Below are 22,112 nucleotides of genomic sequence, written 5' to 3'. Positions count from 1 at the left end.
ATAGATGTACGCTTTTGCTGAACCCCCTCTCCCCCCTTCACTGTGTACGTATATACTATATGGATGGCCCCTCCAGTCTGGGTAAATAAATTTTGTAGTTTAGTAACCGTCAAGTTACACAACATGCACACAACCATCTTGAAGACTTTGCTGGTCGCAAATGATAATCGAAAGCAAAACTTAAAATTCATAACAATGCGGGGAAGCTCATTTTTCCTCTGCACGCTCTGTGTTTAAAAGTTTTCAAATCGAAGTAGAGAGCCGCATGCTAATGGAGAGTAAACCGAAAACACCAGTCCACGGTTTCTCAATTTTAAAATTTGGATCAGTCCACACGAATTCCCTTTCAACAAGAAGTATAGCTGCTTCTTAACAGAAAAATATTTTCGACTGACCGGCCGAACGACTCCCACTTTTTAAAGTAGAAATGACGGGAACCAAACATTTTTTTGCGATTCGACTTTATCACAAACACGTCCAAGTCCAAAAAAGCACGATTGCATCCAGTCTTTATATCAAATTTATACAGTAGCTGTACTTTTGTAAACTTTATCAAATCCCAATAACATTATAACACCATCAATCCCCCTAGAGGCAAACAAGAAAAATATGTTTTTATTGCAAAAACTATTAAAAAGCAGCAATAAAATCAGAAAATTCAACATAAACAAAAACTTGAGCAAACAGCTTTAAACCTTCAAAGGATGTAGAAAAAGAATCCCCTTGATGAAAATCATGTGTTTGATTTGCAGAGTTAAAAAAATAAATGACAGAAATTGAAGCTTGCAACAGATTTACACTGGAAATACTTTGGTACTAGACTGACTTATCACATCTGACTTATCGCTTGAGCCGCCATCTTGAAACTACATTATGATCTGTAAAAACAACGCACGCTAAAAGTACCCAAAAAATTAACCCGATCGGAAGAAAGTTTTGAAATAAAAGTGAGATCGGAAAATCGGATTTTTTTTTTGTCGTCTTATGGAACTGAATTTTACCTATTTGAATGCTCAGCTTAGGCTGACCAATTATTTTTTGAATTTAATTCAATAAATTAATTCAATTTTCTTTTTTGAGTTTTAAAGCCGCATTTCCAAAAAATATTCTTTGTTGAGTATTAGAGGTCAATCACATATAGTCAGATAAATCTCAAATCTACCCCCATCACGAATAACTTCCTTCAGGGATAAAAGTGTTTTTAAATTTCTCTTATTCCTTGTATTCATTGAGTATTTTCCCCAAACAATGAATTTTCCTTAAATAAAATTGAATCATTGAAGGATTAAGACAACTGGAGTTTGAGTAAGTTGATATCATAGAAATTTGAGTGGTGCTAAGGCGAGACATCTTCCTGAGGAATGGAGGAAATTTGAATAATATAACCAAAAAAGTTTTAAGTATTGATTTTATATTTAACACTACCCGAATTAAACCAAAGATCAAATGATGCACCTGCTACTTTAAAAATATCTTTCTACTTAAGCTACCCGTCCCTTTTCGGGACGATTTCCCTAAATTTCAATCCTTCGAGGAGTTCTTGAAATTCTTTTGCCAATCTATTCTTTTGTACACTCCTGTCTCATAGCCCCAGTGGAACTTTTTTCCTCAATGTGAGGATAAAAATTCCTATTAAAATCCCAATGGGGATAAAAATTCCATTGTTCCAAGGTTAAAGAATCCAGTGGGTTGGTTTTGGAGTGCAATTTTTAAACATTGAATTTTGAGTGGGGATGAAATCAAAGTCAATGAAGTTCCCACCGGGGAATTTTCCCACCGGGGGATGAAATTTTTTGCCAAATTTTCCGGTGGGACTCTGAGGTCCCACCGTGACACTGTGGTACAGGGGTGTTTTTGTCATTCATAAATTGGTCCAAGCAATGATTATCTTTCTCTTTTTTTGTTGACCTCGGGCTGCAAGTAAATAATTTTGGCCTTTATGATTCATACTCATAGGAAACAAACTTTTCTTTACATGCAACTGAGAAAAGTCACGTTGAATTCAAAATGGAATTAATACCCCATCATCAAACTTTGTTTTGAAAAAAATATCTAATATAGCATTCCCTAGTTAAAAACCCAAAATTCGATTTGTCGAAAACTCATAAATTAAAATGAATGTCCTCTCCCCAACAACGGAGATTGAGCTTATTAATATTAAAGTTTTTGTTTTTAAATAAGAGTAATATCGTTTGCTTACAGTAGTATATGGCCCCCAAAACGGAGACGACCCCCAAAACGTAGGTCGTCATGAAAATGAGGATTCTGACCTGTAGATTTATCAGAATTTGACAGTTTTTGTTTATTTTGAAAGAATGATGGTCATACTTAAAAATGAGCATGTTTTTGATGGTTTGAGACAGCTTCAAAATAACATATTTGCGTCTGAAGGAAATATTTCAACACCAAAATTAGATAAAAATTGCATATAACTCACTCTAGCTCCTTAGATAGTGAAAAACATAAGCAATGAAAATGGGGTATAGGAAACTTTCTACACCTAATGCTTTTCAGAAAATGCAAACACATCTGTGGCTTTAGAGGATGGGTAAAAGATATAGCATCTTAAAGGTTAACCAGTATTTTGGGGTCCTACAACAATCATTGATAAAACCGAAAATTCTAAATATAAGAAACAGCAAAAAATCTTGGAATTCCATTCCTATCACCTTGAAATAATAGCTTATAACAAAAAATTAATATTACATATAAAAATTTTCGCTGTATCATCAAAAACGGCTAATTCTGTCATTTTTTTGCAAAGTGTAGGAGAAAAATGCTTTTAAAGCTTAATATTTTCAGTTTCAGTTAAGCTGTTTTTCTAAAATTTTCACAGCATATTCCATACATAAATGGAACTATTTTCAAAAGAGATTGATTTTCAGAAACTTGATTAACCCAATTCAACCTAGGCTTTTAGGGGCGGTTTAAAACTGGGGGGGGGGGGCTTTTCCTGTACCACCCCTTAACTTTTGATCTAATAGGTATTTTTGGATGAAATTTGGCACACAAGATCCTTGTCACAAAAGGTAACTTGTGACAAAAATTTATCACTTATCATGCCCAAAGTGAGCAAAAACCGAAAATTTCCTTTGTTCTTATAAATAGCTATTGTATTCTAGCAAAGGCTTTAGAAAAAAATTGTCTGAGTTTAAAATACATATTTTATCCTAGATATTCAATAAATTACGGTTTAAACGATATATTTGACATTAAAAATAAATTTGTATTGGAAAAGTGTCAATTTTTGTGACACCTTATTGTCAGAAATGTCATCATGCTCAAGGTGTGAAAGTTTTTAGGTGTCAAATTTCTTTTTTATTTTGAAGCTAAATAAAAGTTAGGAATTTACAGAAAATTTCATGGCAAAAGCTCTATTATTTCAGGAGCTATTAATAATAATTTGAACTTCGAACAGAAACGGCCACACACCCCCTGTTCATAGTTTCACTCCCTAGTATTACCACTGGGCTTAATAATTTGATTTTAACTACACCTACGTTTTGGGGGCCCAAAACCTGCGTTTTGACAACCATGGGTATATTACAAAAATTTATCAAACAAATTTATGCCTAAAACCCTCTAAATCGCATTTCAAAACTATGGTCAAAATTTTGTATTCATATCTTAAAGATATCTCGAGAAATCGCTAAAATTGCAAACCTCCGTTTCGGGGGCCATTAAAAGAAAGTTACCTATCTTTAAGCGATTAAAAAATATTTTTGAAATTGAAAATTCTGAAAAAGAACTTTTAAATTTGATCGACGTTTTGGGGGCCACATACTGTACTCGTCAATTTTAATTCGCAACCTTTTTCACATTGGATTGACACTAATGTGGAGCAATATTGGTCAAAAAGAGGAAAGGGAAAACATTTTTTTGCTTATATCAGCACAATATAACAATAGGTAGACACTGTCCTGATATGAATTACGTGTCTAATATGAAACGGGAACAATTATGTAAAAATAAAACTTTTAAACACCAACAAACTGTAAACATAGTAATGAATTAGTTTTCCTTAGAGGATCCCAATATAATGCTAAGTCAAATTTCCTGAAAAATTCTGTTTGTCCTATGAGAAATAACTCTTTTCTCTTAAGCAGTAAGAAAACGGCAAAAGAAACAGATCCCTTTGAAGATTTTTCAATCTAACTCTTTGCTACCGGTGGTACTGAATTCGGCTTTGCCGAAATTGACCATAAAAGACAATACATTTTCCAAATTTCAGCGAAATTTTTGAGACCTGAGAAATTAATTCCAATATTCTGTCTATTAAATTTAGATTGCTTCTCAAAATCAAGTTTCAAAATCTTCTGACTCTTTAGCACCCTTAAACGTTCGTACCCAGTCTTTTGAACCACTTTTTGAGTTTATTGATTCTCACAGACCTGGTAGGATTTTTTCAGCCGGTGAGGGTAGAAATAACGGACTGAAACTCGCTAAAGATTGGTATTCCAATATTCAAATATCTTTTATACCTGGGGATTTTAATTCTTTTGTTTTCAAGTCAGAAAATTCAGTGGGGATGGGAAAATTTAGCATAATGTTTTGCAGTGAGGATTAATTTATTTGATTATTTTCATCAGTGGGGAAAAAAAGTTTGAGGATCATTTTCGACCGGGGACGATATTTTAGGCAATATTTACAGTGGAAAGGGTTCCCAGTGGGTCTGTGAGAAGGGGTTGATATTAATGCTGTGTTTACTCTATCAGAATCCATAAAACCCAAGAACTACTTAACATTATTTTGGGTATCATTTACCCCAAAGTGTGATTTAAGGATTTGCTTTGGCTGATAGAGGTCATAGGGGCGGCAATATTTCATTGCGACAGGGGTCCCGGAAATAATATGTAGAACAGGAACTTCATAAACTTTTATAACCATAACTAACTTTTAATATCCGCTACGATAACTAATATTTTTTGTGAACTTAAAAAAATCCAAAAATTTGATTGATAAACATAAATTGTCATGTCCTTGTGAATTATTCTTCAAAAATCCGCCGAAATATAAAATAAGGAAACTTTATGAAACGCAAGTATACTCCAATTGTATTTTTGGGAATATGTTAATATAATATTTTGATAGTATTCACTTTTTTCATATTGTTACTTGAATTTATAAAATTAGTCACCTTTGGAATCTTGTTACAAAACTTATTATATAAAACGGATTGCTATCATTCAAGTGACCCATAGATGACCTGAAAACCTGTATGAGCTGGCCAATACGAGCACGTAGTGTATAATCACGACGACGGACGAAAATGTAATAGCTTATTGAGTGTTAACCAATCAAATCTCGTATTTTTACTAGCCTATTACAATTTTCATCCGTTGTCGTGGTTACCCTGGCATACTGTACTTAACCTCAGAATATCTTAGATTCAATTAATATCTAGTGGTAGGTTCAAGGGCTTTTAATAAGTCCATTCGCTTTACAGTGCAGTTTATTTTCTTATCCATATATGGAAACCACTTTTTATGGGATTAGTCCAACTAAGCTGACATGGTTTCCCTACAGCGAAAAAGAGTGCACATTAAAAACAAAATATACTCTTCGAGTTTTTAATGGGACGCATCGTAGAAAGTAAACCATTTTAAATAAAAACATAAAGTTCTAAAATTACATATTGGAAATTATTGGATTTGAATTTGAAATTTTATCAATTAGATATATTAACTTATAGAATTAGAAACTAGTAAACCTCAAGATTTATCCAAGCAACATATTTTGACAATGGCAAAAATGGCATCGAAAATTGTATTGTCAGTGGTAATGGTATGTTTAACCATGGAATTTGTAGTGGCAAGAAACGAGAATTTATGTGATTACAATCTCTTTCAAGATAATGTGAGTTTTTGTAAATACCTTCTTATTCATACATGCTTGCCGTTCCGTTGCGACCAGGATCTGTTCAACGATCAATTTAAAGTTGACTCTGTTCTAAAGTCTGTGTCGATATAATATGCAGTGGGGACAAAAACGGCTGTGACCTTTTTTTTTTTTTCTTCTTCATTTTTCATCTTCATTTGCCAAACTTTTTTAACTGTTAAGTAATATTCCACTCTTGAATATCTTTTCATAAAACATAAAACAGCTATTTAATTCGAATTCTATCAAAAGTTACAGCCTATTTTGTATCACCGCTGCGGATTATATTGAGACCGACTTTATTATCACACCCTCATCTCATTCTCTCACAGACCCGGTAGGATTTTTTCAGTCAGTGGGGATAAGAATAACGGACTGAAAACTTGATGGGGATTGATATTGTCATATTTTTTATGTCTGGGGATTTCAATTTTTTTGTTATCAAGTCAGAAAGTTCAGCGAGGATGGGAAAAATAGGATAGTATTTTGCAGTGAGGATTAGTTTATTTTCGATTATTTTCAGTGGGGACAAAAATTGGAGGATATTTTTCCACTGGGAAGATATATCAGCCAATTTTTCCAGTAGGAAGGGGTGGGAAGGGGGTCTGTTATAAGGGGTGTACTAGTGTATCATCCAGAATTATAATACTGACTATAGGCTTGCCTACTGATTTCGGAAAGTAAATTTATTTACAAAACAACAAGGTATCAAAGCTGAAACGAAAAAGGTTTTGCAGGATGGTTTTCCAGGCTACACCGATGAATAAATACCATTCCTTGTTTGAACAATAAATCGTTTCAAGGAAATTTAGTGAAATATATTCTTCTCTGTTAAATTTTATAGCAAGCAGTAACAGCCGAGATCAATGGGGAATATGATGGAGAAACAACGATGCTACTAAATTATTGCTCAGGTAAGAGTTATGTCCAGTACTATGACATATTACAGCTGGCAGCCAGCGGCTGTATCCCACACAAGTTATCTCCATAATGTGATCTCAGACTTAGTTTTGAAACGCAATTTTATAAATGGTTATGTTAATATAACGTTAATAACGAAGTTGAAAGTCGTTCTCGGTAAAATTTTCGGAAAAACGACAAATTCTCGATAAACACCCACAAAGATAAATTATGGCAGCACACCATCCCACCTATTATCTCTATAATATGATCTCAGACTTAGTTTTAAAAACAAAATTATATCAATAAACACCTCCTTAAGACAACTTACAGATGGAAACTCCATGAAAAAACGACGGAAATATAACACACGTTGCCTGGCTATTTTGGCACGTGGTGCTATGGGGTATATAGGCATATAGTGCTATGGGATATATAGGTATATAGGTATATGTACCCCACGAAATCCGTGCCAACGGCAGATTCCGTCCAACGGTTTTGCTCGTGCAGCCAGCAGCAAATTTCCTGAAAAAAAAAAGAGCGAAATATAACACACGTGGCCTGGTTTTTTTGGCACGTGGTGCTATGGGATTCCAGATATATGGTGCTATCTGCCTATCTTCTCTGAGGCTTCTTTCCGAACCCCTGGTGACTTTTCTAACTTATTTACTATGTTTTCTAACTATTCTAAAGTGTTTTAACTTACCTTGAAATATCGACCCGACCGGGATTCGGACCCACCAAATGAAAGAGTTTATGATCAGAATCCCAGCGCGCTATCCGTTGAGCAATACTCGCATCAAATCACAAAATTTGGAAATACTTATAGAATGACAAAAAAGACGGGGGTAATGTTATTATAATATGGGCAAAATTGCCCCTTTTTTAACCTGACTGAAATTCGAGCCGTTACTAGCAACCCTGCGGGGCCCAAAGCGCCGAGTATGCACCCGGCACAGTGACAAGCCGTTACTAGCAACCATTACCTAAGCAATTCCAAACAATAAAACCCCCGGAAAATTTACAATGTCGGAATGATCAATATACAAGAGTTTTTTCCGTTTTGCTCGTGCAGCCAGCAGCAAATTTCATGGAAAAAAAAAGAAGGAAATATAACACACGTGGCCTGGCTATTTTGGCACGTGGTGCTATGGGGTATATAGGCATATAGTGCTATGGGGTATATAGGTATATAGGTATATGTACCCACGAAATCCGTGCCAACGGCAGATTTCGTCCAACGGTTTTGCTCGTGCAGCCAGCAGCAAATTTCATGAAAAAAAAAAAGAACGAAATATAACACACGTGGCCTGGCTATTTTGGCACGTGGTGCTATGGGGTATATAGGCATATAGTGCTATGGGGTATATAGGTATACAGGTATATGTACCCACGAAATCCGTGCCAACGGCAGATTTCGTCCAACGGTTTTGCTCGTGCAGCCAGCAGCAAATTTCATGGAAAAAAAAAGAACGAAATAAAACACACGTTGCCTGGCTTTTTTGGCACGTGGTGCTATGGGGTATATAGGTATATATAGTGCTATGGGGTATATAGGTATATGTACCCACGAAATCCGTGCCAACGGCAGATTTCGTCCAACGGTTTTGCTCGTGCAGCCAGCAGCAAATTTCATGAAAGAAAAAGAACGAAATATAACACACGTGGCCTGGCTATTTTGGCACGTGGTGCTATGGGGTATATAGGTATAGAGTGCTATGGGGTATATAGGTATATGTACCCACGAAATCCGTGCCAACGGCAGATTTCGTCCAACGGTTTTGCTCGTGCAGCCAGCAGCAAATTTCATGAAAAAAAAAGAACGAAATATAACACACGTGGCCTGGCTATTTTGGCACGTGGTGCTATGGGGTATATAGGCATATAGTGCTATGGGGTATATAGGTATATAGGTATATGTACCCACGAAATCCGTGCCAACGGCAGATTTCGTCCAACGGTTTTGCTCGTGCAGCCAGCAGCAAATTTAATAGGAAAAAAAAAAGAACGAAATATAACACACGTGGCCTGGCTATTTTGGCACGTGGTTCTATGGGGTATATAGGTATATAGTGCTATGGGGTATACAGGTATATGTACCCCACGAAATCCGTGCCAACGGCAGATTTCGTCCAACAGTTTTGCTCGTGCAGCCAGCAGCAAATTTCATGGAAAAAAAAATAACGAAATAAAACACACGTGTCCTGGCTATTTTGGCACGTGGTGCTATGGGGTATATAGGTATATATAGTGCTATGGGTATATAGGTATATGTACCCACGAAATCCGTGCCAACGGCAGATTTCGTCCAACGGTTTTGCTCGTGCAGCCAGCAGCAAATTTCATGAAAAAAAAAAAAGAACGAAATATAACACACGTGGCCTGGCTATTTTGGCACGTGGTGCTATGGGGTATATAGGCATATAGTGCTATGGGGTATATAGGTATACAGGTATATGTACCCACGAAATCCGTGCCAACGGCAGATTTCGTCCAACGGTTTTGCTCGTGCAGCCAGCAGCAAATTTCATGGAAAAAAAAAGAACGAAATAAAACACACGTTGCCTGGCTATTTTGGCACGTGGTGCTATGGGGTATATAGGTATATATAGTGCTATGGGGTATATAGGTATATGTACCCACGAAATCCGTGCCAACGGCAGATTTCGTCCAACGGTTTTGCTCGTGCAGCCAGCAGCAAATTTCATGAAAAAAAAAGAACGAAATATAACACACGTGGCCTGGCTATTTTGGCACGTGGTGCTATGGGGTATATAGGTATAGAGTGCTATGGGGTATATAGGTATATGTACCCACGAAATCCGTGCCAACGGCAGATTTCGTCCAACGGTTTTGCTCGTGCAGCCAGCAGCAAATTTCATGAAAAAAAAAGAACGAAATATAACACACGTGGCTTGGCTATTTTGGCACGTGGTGCTATGGGGTATATAGGCATATAGTGCTATGGGGTATATAGGTATATAGGTATATGTACCCACGAAATCCGTGCCAACGGCAGATTTCGTCCAACGGTTTTGCTCGTGCAGCCAGCAACAAATTTAATAGGAAAAAAAAAAGAACGAAATATAACACACGTGGCCTGGCTATTTTGGCACGTGGTTCTATGGGGTATATAGGTATATAGTGCTATGGGGTATACAGGTATATGTACCCCACGAAATCCGTGCTAACGGCAGATTTCGTCCAACAGTTTTGCTCGTGCAGCCAGCAGCAAATTTCATGGAAAAAAAAAGAACGAAATAAAACACACGTGTCCTGGCTATTTTGGCACGTGGTGCTATGGGGTATATAGGTATATATAGTGCTATGGGTATATAGGTATATGTACCCACGAAATCCGTGCCAACGGCAGATTTCGTCCAACGGTTTTGCTCGTGCAGCCAGCAGCAAATTTCATGGAAAAAAAAAGAACGAAATAAAACACACGTTGCCTGGCTATTTTGGCACGTGGTGCTATGGGGTATATAGGTATAGAGTGCTATGGGGTATATAGGTATATGTACCCACGAAATCCGTGCCAACGGCAGATTTCGTCCAACGGTTTTGCTCGTGCAGCCAGCAGCAAATTTCATGGAAAAAAAAAAGAACGAAATATAACACACGTGGCCTGGCTTTTTTGACACGTGGTGCTATGGGGTATATAGGTATATAGTGCTATGGGTATATAGGTATATGTACCCACGAAATCAGTGCCAACGGCAGATTTCGTCCAACGGTTTTGCTCGTGCAGCCAGCAGCAAATTTCATGGAAAAAAAAAGAACGAAATAAAACACACGTTGCCTGGCTATTTTGGCACGTGGTGCTATGGGGTATATAGGTATAGAGTGCTATGGGGTATATAGGTATATGTACCCACGAAATCCGTGCCAACGGCAGATTTCGTCCAACGGTTTTGCTCGTGCAGCCAGCAGCAAATTTCATGGAAAAAAAAGAACGAAATATAACACACGTGGCCTGGCTATTTTGGCACGTGGTGCTATGGGGTATATAGGTATATAGTGCTATGGGGTATACAGGTATATGTACCCCACGAAATCCGTGCCAACGGCAGATTTCGTCCAACAGTTTTGCTCGTGCAGCCAGCAGCAATTTTTGTGGAAAAAATGAAAAAAACAAAATAGAACACACGTGTCCTGGCTATTTTGGCACGTGGTGCTATGGGGTATATAGGTATATAGGTATATGTACCCCACGAAATCCGTGCCAACGGCAGATTCCGTCCAACAGTATTGCTCGTGCAGCCAGCCGCAAATTTCATGAAAAAAAAAAAACGAAATATAACACACGTGGCCTGGCTTTTTTGGCACGTGGTGCTATGGGGTATATAGGCATATAGTGCTATGGGGTGTATAGGTATATAGGTATATGTACCCACGAAATCCGTGCCAACGGCAGATTTCGTCCAACAGTTTTGCTCGTACAGCCAGCAGCAATTTTTGTGGAAAAAATGAAAAAAACAAAATAGAACACACGTGTCCTGGCTATTTTGGCATGTGGTGCTATGGGGTATATAGGTATATAGTGCTATGGGGTATATAGGTATATGTACCCCACGAAATCCGTGCCAACGGCAGATTTCGTCAAACAGTTTTGCTCGTGCAGCCAGCAGCAATTTTTGTGGAAAAAATGAAAAAAACAAAATAGAACACACGTGTCCTGGCTATTTTGGCACGTGGTGCTATGGGGTATATAGGTATATAGGTATATGTACCCCACGAAATCCGTGCCAACGGCAGATTTCGTCCAACAGTTTTGCTCGTGCAGCCAGCAGCAAATTTCATGAAAAAAAAAAAACGAAATATAACACACGTGGTCTGGCTATTTTGGCACGTGGTGCTATGGGGTATGTAGGCATATAGTGCTATGGGGTATATAGGTATATAGGTATATGTACCCACGAAATCCGTGCCAACGGCAGATTTCGTCCAACAGTTTTGCTCGTGCAGCCAGCAGCAATTTTTGTGGAAAAAATGAAAAAAACAAAATAGAACACACGTGTCCTGGCTATTTTGGCACGTGGTGCTATGGGGTATATAGGTATATAGGTATATGTACCCCACGAAATCCGTGCCAACGGCAGATTTCGTCCAACAGTTTTGCTCGTGCAGCCAGCAGCAAATTTCATGAAAAAAAAAACGAAATATAACACACGTGGCCTGGCTATTTTGGCACGTGGTGCTATGGGGTATGTAGGCATATAGTGCTATGGGGTATATAGGTATATAGGTATATGTACCCACGAAATCCGTGCCAACGGCAGATTTCGTCCAACAGTTTTGCTCGTGCAGCCAGCAGCAATTTTTGTGGAAAAAATGAAAAAAACAAAATAGAACACACGTGTCCTGGCTATTTTGGCACGTGGTGCTATGGGGTATATAGGTATATAGGTATATGTACCCCACGAAATCCGTGCCAACGGCAGATTCCGTCCAACATTATTGCTCGTGCAGCCAGCAGCAAATTTCATGAAAAAAAAAACGAAATATAACACACGTGGCCTGGCTTTTTGGCACGTGGTGCTATGGGGTATATAGGCATATAGTGCTATGGGGTGTATAGGTATATAGGTATATGTACCCACGAAATCCGTGCCAACGGCAGATTTCGTCCAACAGTTTTGCTCGTGCAGCCAGCAGCAATTTTTGTGGAAAAAATGAAAAAAACAAAATAGAACACACGTGTCCTGGCTATTTTGGCATGTGGTGCTATGGGGTATATAGGTATATAGTGCTATGGGGTATATAGGTATATGTACCCCACGAAATCCGTGCCAACGGCAGATTTCGTCCAACAGTTTTGCTCGTGCAGCCAGCAGCAATTTTTGTGGAAAAAATGAAAAAAACAAAATAGAACACACGTGTCCTGGCTATTTTGGCACGTGGTGCTATGGGGTATATAGGTATATAGGTATATGTACCCCACGAAATCCGTGCCAACGGCAGATTTCGTCCAACAGTTTTGCTCGTGCAGCCAGCAGCAAATTTCATGAAAAAAAAAACGAAATATAACACACGTGGCCTGGCTATTTTGGCACGTGGTGCTATGGGGTATGTAGGCATATAGTGCTATGGGGTATATAGGTATATAGGTATATGTACCCACGAAATCCGTGCCAACGGCAGATTTCGTCCAACAGTTTTGCTCGTGCAGCCAGCAGCAATTTTTGTGGAAAAAATGAAAAAAACAAAATAGAACACACGTGTCCTGGCTATTTTGGCATCATATTTCGATAAAAGCCGCGAATCTAGCCCTTCGGGATTTACAGATCTGTGGCTGTGAACATTCCCGAAAATTTGGCTCCAAAATGATTTAACCTTTTTGTTAACCTTTTAATTTAACCTTACTGTCCGTAAATTCACCTGTCCGGTCAAGATTTTAAGTTATTGATATGTGTCTTAAGGATCGATTACTTGGAGATGTTTTTTTTCATTGTCAATTGAATTTAAAATGATGACGTTTTAAGTTTCAGCCGTTGAAAATTTTATTTCATCCATTATTATATTATTGGTGTAATAATTGGGAAATTAGAACGGGGACTTCAAAGAATATTTTTTTACACTGTCATCTCGTTAAATTTCAATTGTTATAATTGATCATTCTTTTAATGCATGGCCGAAAATAATTGTCGATCGGCCCTGTTTTCAAAGAATAAATGTGACAATATAAACACGGGTGAAAGAAGGACCGTAATGTTGTACGACTCAAATTCTTAACAATAAAATTCGGATGAGGACCCATAGCATAATCTGTTATAAAGGATCTCAATACTAATTTTTTTTGTAACATAGTATTTACATTGATAAAAAAGATAATACAACTTAATTTTGCTACTATTGATGATAATGTAAATATTCTCTAAACTAAAAATATTCGCAGGAGTAAGAACCTAACCCCTTGTGAATAAAACCCATCTGACCGGTATCTATATTTTAACCGCTGATAGGATTCGGTTAAAAATTGGGAAGCTGTCATTAAATATACCCAAAAAAAGATCTTCACGATTTTCACCACGTGCAGAAAAACAAATCTATTTATCTAATTTTTGTCAGCGGTAGCAAGAAAAAACCCAATCAACCGACCGCCTTTTTAACAAATTTAAAAGCACATCAAAAGATTATGTATGAATGTAGTATACTGTACACGTTGTTTTTTCTACAAGAACAAAGCATATAAGAACATGAGTCTTGGGAAACTCTAAAGCATGTAAATCCTTAGTAAATAACATAATAAAAATACTCATAAAATGCCAAAAATAAGAATATTTTATAGGCTCAAATGCAAAGGCTCTTATTTAGTTCTTATAAAAACGTGTAAAAATCTTAAAAGAAACAAAAGAATTAAAACACGCAAAAAATCACATCCATCCAAAATCACAAATTTTTTATCAATCAATTAAGTGATGTATTAATTGTGTAATGTATTCGATTTGAGTAATTAATTATTGAAAAGCCAATTAATTTAATTAATTAATTCATCCACTAATTAATGAAAAGCCCGAAAAATTAATTTCTTTGTTAAGTCTGTTAAGTAAAATCAAACTAAATATGGGGCCATATATGGCAGCATGACATGAATGTAGGACCAGCACACTCCTCATTAGAAATACTACCATCCCAGTCTAGCGTTTTATTCGTTTATTACCGTTTATATATAAGTATTTTGTTTCGTAAATATCAAAGTAGAACCATTTATCGCGATGAAAAAATTCGTTTTTGAATAACCAGTCAAGTTGGTAAATTCGTTTTTTCCAACGTGGATTTTTTACATGTGATGACAGAAACCACGCCAAATATAACATTGGTGGGCATCCATTTCCTGGAAATAAAGCAAATATATATTATTCAATTGAATTGAGTTGCATTTAATTGATTTAAGAGTTAGCCTATACATACATAGTAGACTAAGCAGTAGCGAAAAATAAAATCCACGTCGACATTACTCCACGTCGAAAAATAGTCAAAGTGGAACTCACCAAGGAACAATACAAAACTATTGGTTTTTGGTGAGGTAATCAAAAAACCATAAAAACTCGCGAGAAACTTGTATATTTCAGTGGCGGGGGTCTGAAATTTACACCGGGGGAGTGTTTAATACCATGTAAGGAAGTATGTTTTACCTGAAAAAAACAGATACAAAATCAAAGTATCACAATCGCCATAAGGACTCGAAAAGAATTTTCTTCGAATAAACTTCGGCCAAAGTGCAATTTTGAAAAAACAGTCGCCATCAAATTCTTTCAACATGTTTGATCTTTTTCTTTTCACTTCACTCTTTGTCAATGCTTTTAGCTTTCGAAAGTGGGAAAGCATTTCTTCCAACTCCATCTTTGTAATTTACAATTTCTGTTTTTACTAAAAGATAAAAGTGTCTGTACACTACCTTTTTCAGATAACTCAATTAACAACAGAAATCTTTTTTTTCACGACAATTACCATAAAAGGCATGAAAAGATTCGAGATTTCTCTTTCGTTTTCGGCTTTTTGTCGTATGTTGTTTGATTGATATTTGTTTTAACACTTTTATTTTCGTTAGTTGTAATTTTTGATTGACGGCTTCATATTATGGAGATAAAAGGAAGAGAGATGTTTACGAACTGTGCAGCTGGCTGCCAGAGGATAAATGTCATAGTACTGGACATGAATGTCAGGTAACCCGAATTATGTTTTATCTATCCCTAAACGTCAAACTATTTATGCCTATAGCTAAAGGCGGCTTTAGACCACGTCGAACTTATCAAAGAAAGAGATTTGTAATTGTAATTTCATCGTCTTTTATTGAGTGTTGCACTCATTTGCATGTTTCCGACTTGCTTTCTCTTTTGTCTTAAATCCACCAGTGGCTAAATATTTATTCCAAGGCAAGATTTAGCTTGGATATCAATACGGTAAACTATTTCTTTTACTCTGTTGTTTCTAGTTTCAAAGTTTTAAAGTTTTGTAAGGCCGATAGTTAATTTGATATTCTATGTTTTCCCGTGGCTCAGTTTTTTTGAGACCGATGATCACATTGATGACTTCGCATTAATTTCTAACTGCCTAATAATTACACTTATGGCTTTTAATAGATTTTAATGAATTTTCTATATTTTTCCTTCGCTCAGATTTTTTATTAAGACCGCGATGATTAATTTTCAATGTTTTGCTATTAATCTCAAACTATCTAATAATTATTTTATGGCTTTCCGACGGCTTTTAATGATTTTTTTTGTTTTTCTCATGGCTCAATGTTTTCATACGACACCCGTTTATTTTTCAGGTTCATTTCGGTCGTGTGGAGAAGTCAGTCATTTTGGTCAAAGGAATAGATGTTGTACATTTGCAAAGAACTTTTGTAACCAGCAACCAGCCTGCGGAGATTATTGTGCATGTTGGAGAGAAAAATGTCGTGGAAAATAAATGGGTTATTGATAATTTTGATTTTTTACCTTTTGGACCAATAACTAAAATGTAATTAGAAGATAGCCCGTATTTTATACAAGTATTTGAAATTACGTCTATATAATTTTGGCCCGTGACTAACCTGCCAAGAATTCATTTGCAAAATCTACATACATAGCAACAATTTCAGAGTATGAAACTGAAGTTTGGATTGTAGTTTTTTTGGGTGAATTGTCAATTATCTCCAATGTGCAAAACGATCTAAATTCTAGCAAATAGCTTTGAGGTATTCATTTGGTGAGTATGATGGCTGGATACATTTTTACTCTATTTATTTATTATGGCTATTATGGCAAATTATTTTTGTAGATACTCGTTCATAGACAAATGCATATATAAAAGAAACTAATAACGAACAAAAGAACTCAACTCTTTCTTTAGAAGAAACTATTTCTTGAGGTACCCGAGGGGAGGGGTCAATTAGGTGATAAATGAGAGAGGATGAAAATAGGAAAAAAATTTAAATTTTTTGTTCGTTCTGACAGGGTCCCAAATTTACCAAACATTCATATCTGATAGGGTAGGGTCAATTTTTCAAACTCCAGCGGTGCGCTCCCATCAGTCGACAAAGTCAGCGTCCCCCCCCCCGACGGGATGAGGTACATTGTAAAATATCTTGCAAATTTGACAATAATTACACTCCAGTGTTACAGACCCTGCAGAGCTTCCACTTGAATAATGTCAACCCAGCTACACATTTTTTTATTAGAACATCTAAAATTTTTGAAGCCTTCAGATGTTCTCAACTTTTTGAGTTTTAAGCCTAAAAATGTTCTTAACTTGTTCTTAACATTTTTGCCATCGAAGCCTTATGTTCTTATATAGTTTTTTCCTATAAAAAAGTCCCTGGCCTTTTAACTGACGTGCCTCTTTTTAAGGTTCGATCTATTTGCCACCCCAGCCGGCACACGACGTCAAAACAACGTCCATTAGGCATTCATAACGTCCAAATAACGTTATTTGAGCGTTAAAACAACGTTGTGTGCCATCTGGGACGGGAAAAATCAAGGTTCGACCTATTTGCCAGATGTCGGCCAATGCAGTGTTTACCATCATATTTACAATCCGTGCCATACTATATTTGCACTTTTGGCTAATTTACCATTTTTCGAAAATTGAAGTTCGAGCGAGAATGTCAATTTCAGGCCCTCAACTTGATTTCATCGATTATTTCGATCTGGGAGGGATTTATTGGTTTCTAGGCTATATTTCAAGCCCTACTGGACCATTTTCGAACTTTTGGATCCTCAGATCCTAAGGTCGTAAGTCTCAAGTCTAGCGTTAAAACGCTACCTTTCGAACCTACTTTAGAGCACTTACAAATCGATTGTGGTTTCAAAACACCCCGGTGAATTTCCCTTTTGTGCCAAGTATTTTGTAACTGATTGTAGCTTGATTTTCTGAGAAATATCGCAAAAATAAATGATACCATGAACCTACTTGAGTTGAAAAACATCTTTCATATATATTTGGATTTTTTTCATTTGACCATTTTAAAGAAACCTAGTTCAAAATTAAACTTTCAATAAACTGAAATAAAAAATCGTGGCAAAAATGTGAAATCGCTGACAGTATATGCAGTAATCTGTAAAACCACGAAAGTGCTCATTTCGGCAAATGCCGTCATTGGCAAATAGATTAAAAGTACTTCATATATCGGCAAATGCTGACAACGACAGTTAAAAGGCTAGTGAGACAGTAAAAGCGGTGAAAATTTATCCCCGTTATTGGAAACCTGAAATCCGGGGGGGGGTACTTAGGCAAATAGAGGGTACGGTATGTGCCGCCCTTAAGGGTACCTTTTTTGGACTTCCAAAGTCCCGCTAAGGATCGGAAAAATCAGAAAATCAAATTTCAACTTTTTACCCCCTGAAAGATCGAAATTTGGTCAAAATTTGTCCCGCTAAGGACTCCTTTGTTTTCTCCTTTTTAGTCCTGGTAAGGATCCAAAGTTCGAAAGTCGGGTGGCACCCCCCCCCTCCGTCAGCTCACAACCCTAGTACCCCCCCTGGCCTCAAATAGATTCTCATTCCAGTCTCACGCCCTTTCAAGGACCTTCAAGATCAATGCATTTTGAAAGGAAAGATTTTTCATCACCATACTAATTTCATTCTTTAATTTTATTCCCACTGCCCAAATATCTTGTGTCACAACCGTGTCACAGCTACTCAGGTTCAGGTACTCAATTTCACAGCTATACATGGCACCTTTTAACGAATGCTTCTTATATTTAAGTATATAGTAAGTTCTTATTTTGTAATCATCATAAAAAGCTCGGGGCTCAAGTTCTTTTAGTTTTTATGTCATAATCTAATATTTTTCTTTGACACAAGCTTGTTGCGTTAAGGGTTATGTTCTCAAGACCTGAATCTTATTTTCAGGGTGAAAGAATTTAAAGAAAGAAAACAGTTGAAGGTAGAACAGACCAAAACATTATTTTCTGAAATTATTTTTTTTGCAGATGGAAGTTGAAGATTTTATTTGAATAAAAATTTTCAAATTCGTGCTAATAAATCAAACCAATAATACTTTGAGAGAGCGCTCAAAATATATCTCAAATATAATTAATGAAAATTAGAATAAAATTGAAATGAGATCGTCCTTCCTGGAAGTGTTTGTTTCAACCTCGCATTCATACATCTTTAGAGAATCGAAGGTGTAAATTACCCTTAGAAAATGAAGAAAAGGTGTAGGCCGATATCAAATTACGAGTTTTTGACATGTATAAATACTGTAAATTATGGGAGATTGGTACAAAAGAGCCTGCTTTACTTTTTGAGCGATGAAGATCTTTGAAAAGTACTAGAGCTTTTATAGCTTGTACCTGTCAGAGATATAAGATGTTATCTAAATACTATTGAATGGAGTGCATTTGAGTCTTAATTCTGTACTTCTATCTTTACGTTAAGAATATAAGAAGACGGCATCGAAATATCAATTTGAGAGCAGTGGGAGCCTCTTTAACTCGAACTTCCATAACTCTAACCCCCGTGCGGGTTTGAGTTATGGAGACTCCACTGTAGCTGCTCTAACCAATTTTCGATGCAGGTTGAATGAATAATTCTTTTTTTTTCAGGGAATTGAATGAGAAAAATGGTCCGGTATTACTTCATTTTGGTTGTCATAGCAATATCTTTGTTGTTGAGTCACGTTGAAGCGAGAAACAAGAGAGTATGCAACTACAACCTATTCAAAAATGCAGTAAGTTGTCCATTCACTTTCGTACCCTTACCATCTTGCTTCAGCAACCATATTTTCCGTCAGAAAAAAATGCCCAATATTTCGCTCTCATTGTGAAAAATATTCTAAAATATCTTTCGAAATCAAAAAGAACATATATGTCGAGCAATGTGATTAAATAAAAATTTTCCATCATGTTTTTAGCAAAGGACAGTCGCCACAATCGGTTCAGAATATAATGAACAACAAACCTTCATGTTGAGGATGTGCGCAAGTACATTTAGCGCATGTGCAGAAGAACGTCAACGAAGCAGATGTTGTTTATCAGCAAAGAAATTTTGTGATTTACAAAGTAAGCCATGTGGTGATTATTGTGCTTGCTGGAAACGAAGATGTGTCAAACATTGAATGACTCATATTCGAAACATTAACTTTATTGAAGATGTGTAACATATGGACTATACACCTTTTCAACCGTAGCCGTCAGTTGCCGCGCGGGCATTTTTTCGTTCGCTTTATCCCACCAAAACCGTCCCAGTCCTTTTTTCGCACCTATAGACAATAGAAAAAGGTGTCAAAAAAGGATTGGATCGAGTTTAGGAGGATATTAAATAATTAAGTGACACACGCCTGACCGCGCGACAACGGTCGAAAAGGTGTATTATATAATTGTAGAAAAGCATCTAATGCAACATACTCAACTAAACGCAAACGAAATCAATATACCTATTTTATTTTCACAGATATAATTTACCATACATTCTACTAGAATATTCTAGAACGTAAATTGTAAATTTACCTAGATTATTTGTTTATTTGCAAAGACTCGAGATTTAATTTATCGAAATGAATACTAAATCTTGTTTTAAAATAGATGGATCGTAAACATTTTGATATTCTTTTCGCCTTTACTAATGCCCCACGCATTTGATAGTGACTTAAATGTGATTCCCATCAGGCCAAATCTCTCCCGATAGGGTAAAGCATTTTAAGTGACACCTGTCAAACGATAGACTGAAGTCGTTTATAATCTGTGTAATACAATTATGTTATATGATAATACAATATGATAATACAATAATTGTTACAGCATAATATCAGTTTAATCAATTTGGTGTCTCTTCAATTATTTCTTCTTATATTTTCTACTATGTCTGAATAAGCAACCAGCAGGCTAGACTAGTCAAAAGAGTATTAGATATCCGGGGGGGGGCACTCGATTCAAAAACGACCATACGTGTGGCCCAAAATTAGGCTTTTGCTTATGGTACCTTGAGTGCCCCCCGGATTTGGTACTACCCTTTTAAAGTACTCCGGTGCGAATCTTGAAAAATTTTACAAATCGATAGCTCAATATAGCTTGATACAATTCTCTTTCCAACATTGGCAAAAAGGTTTACAAGCAACATGTCTTTGTAGATTGCAAAACATAAGAGCACCTTGACAACATAACTGTTTATGTGATTTTTCTCGGTAGTGATGACATCTTCGGAAAGGTAGGTGACATATCAATAACATTTTTGAATCTTCATAAGACGTTGATGGTATCTATAATATAAAGCGGAAAGGAACAATTTTTAATGCTGCTATTTCTTAATGGAAACCCTTGCCGACCGACGGGGGTCTGCCACCAAAGTTCGAAAAGTGGACTTTACGTGGGTCTCATTTTTTTGAAAAAAAGTGAACCTGAATAGTACTGAAATTCCAAAATTCTCTCAAAATTTCCATTATTTTTTCCAAGTTCCAAAAAAGGTAACCTACGAGGGTACCTATTGTGGTGTTTTTGCTGGAAGTCATGGAGTTGAAAAAAAGTACCCTGACCAGCAGCACATCCCCGTACCCTTTCTGCCCAAGTAACCTCCCCCCACCGGGGGAAACCGTACGAAACAATGATGATGTGTTTTGAAGCCATGAGTATTTACGCGGGTTCAATCACTCGATAGAATCTTAATACCCGACGATTCCTTATCACAATAAGCGGTAATAAATCAAGTAGAAATTCATGTTAAATTCTTTTTTGAAAACATCTGTCAGACCCTTGAAGATTGAACTACAGACCTCAACAGTATTAATAAAAAAAATATTCTCTCGTCAGTACTAATTTTCTGGTGCAAATGGAAGAGTAGAAAAGCTTACTTCATAAGCTAAGTGGGACTACTCCCACTGGAAATATTGGACAAAATGACGTCCCTAGTGAAGAATTCTGTTTCAACCTTTGTCCCCGCTGAAAATATTCGAAATAAACAAACTCTCACTGAAATATAACTGAATTTCAGACCTTGAAAACAATGGAATTCAAATCCCCAGTCATAAAAAACATCAACCCCCATCTAGTTTCAGTCCATTATCTTTACCCCCACTGGTTTAAAAAGTCCTACCGGGTCTGTGAGAAGGGGGTGTACGAAACAGGATGTTAGTACCTTTTCATTATCTTTTCTAGGTTCACATTTCGACGATAGATCCCCTCCAACTCGAACTGAGAGTAAAACCAAACATATTATGTGGAGGAATTTGGGAAAATTCCACAGAAATCTTCCAGACGTCATTCTATAAATCTCACGTTCTCCAAAAAGTGAAAGCTTCCACTAGCTGTAGTCATATATAACGAATATAAAAATTTCGAAATATACGATCTTTGATTTCATGATAGTCTTTATAATGCTATAAAAAAATCTCAAACATCCATTCTTGAAGCT

The 22,112-nt window shown here is 36.6% G+C and overlaps 1 protein-coding gene and 3 long non-coding RNA genes across 4 annotated transcripts; 2 read left to right on the top strand and 2 right to left on the bottom strand.

The window, feature by feature from the left end:
• Positions 1-5,673: 5,673 nt before the first annotated feature.
• LOC136806020 (uncharacterized) lies at positions 5,674-16,344 on the top strand. The gene is made up of 3 exons (XM_067062598.1): positions 5,674-5,856; positions 6,722-6,791; positions 16,055-16,344. The coding sequence occupies exons 1-3, from the start codon at positions 5,743-5,745 to the stop codon at positions 16,192-16,194; spliced, it is 324 nt and encodes a 107-aa protein (XP_066918699.1). The 5' UTR covers positions 5,674-5,742; the 3' UTR covers positions 16,195-16,344.
• On the bottom strand, positions 13,549-14,067 carry LOC136806021 (uncharacterized). Its single transcript, XR_010846488.1, has 2 exons — positions 13,977-14,067; positions 13,549-13,685 (listed from the first exon to the last, which is right to left on the bottom strand). It is a non-coding gene; the product is annotated as an uncharacterized lncRNA (long non-coding RNA).
• A 2,754-nt stretch (positions 16,345-19,098) lies between the features above and the next one.
• Positions 19,099-20,526, top strand: LOC136806016 (uncharacterized). The gene is made up of 2 exons (XR_010846486.1): positions 19,099-19,437; positions 19,621-20,526. It is a non-coding gene; the product is annotated as an uncharacterized lncRNA (long non-coding RNA).
• Positions 20,426-22,112, bottom strand: LOC136806019 (uncharacterized). Its single transcript, XR_010846487.1, has 2 exons — positions 21,837-22,112; positions 20,426-20,964 (listed from the first exon to the last, which is right to left on the bottom strand). It is a non-coding gene; the product is annotated as an uncharacterized lncRNA (long non-coding RNA).

The sequence above is a fragment of the Clytia hemisphaerica genome, unplaced genomic scaffold, assembly GCF_902728285.1.
Source record: "Clytia hemisphaerica strain Z4C2 unplaced genomic scaffold, Clytia hemisphaerica genome assembly, whole genome shotgun sequence".
NCBI classification, from domain to species: Eukaryota; Metazoa; Cnidaria; class Hydrozoa; order Leptothecata; family Clytiidae; genus Clytia; species Clytia hemisphaerica.
This window is presented reverse-complemented; position numbering and strand designations above follow the sequence as displayed.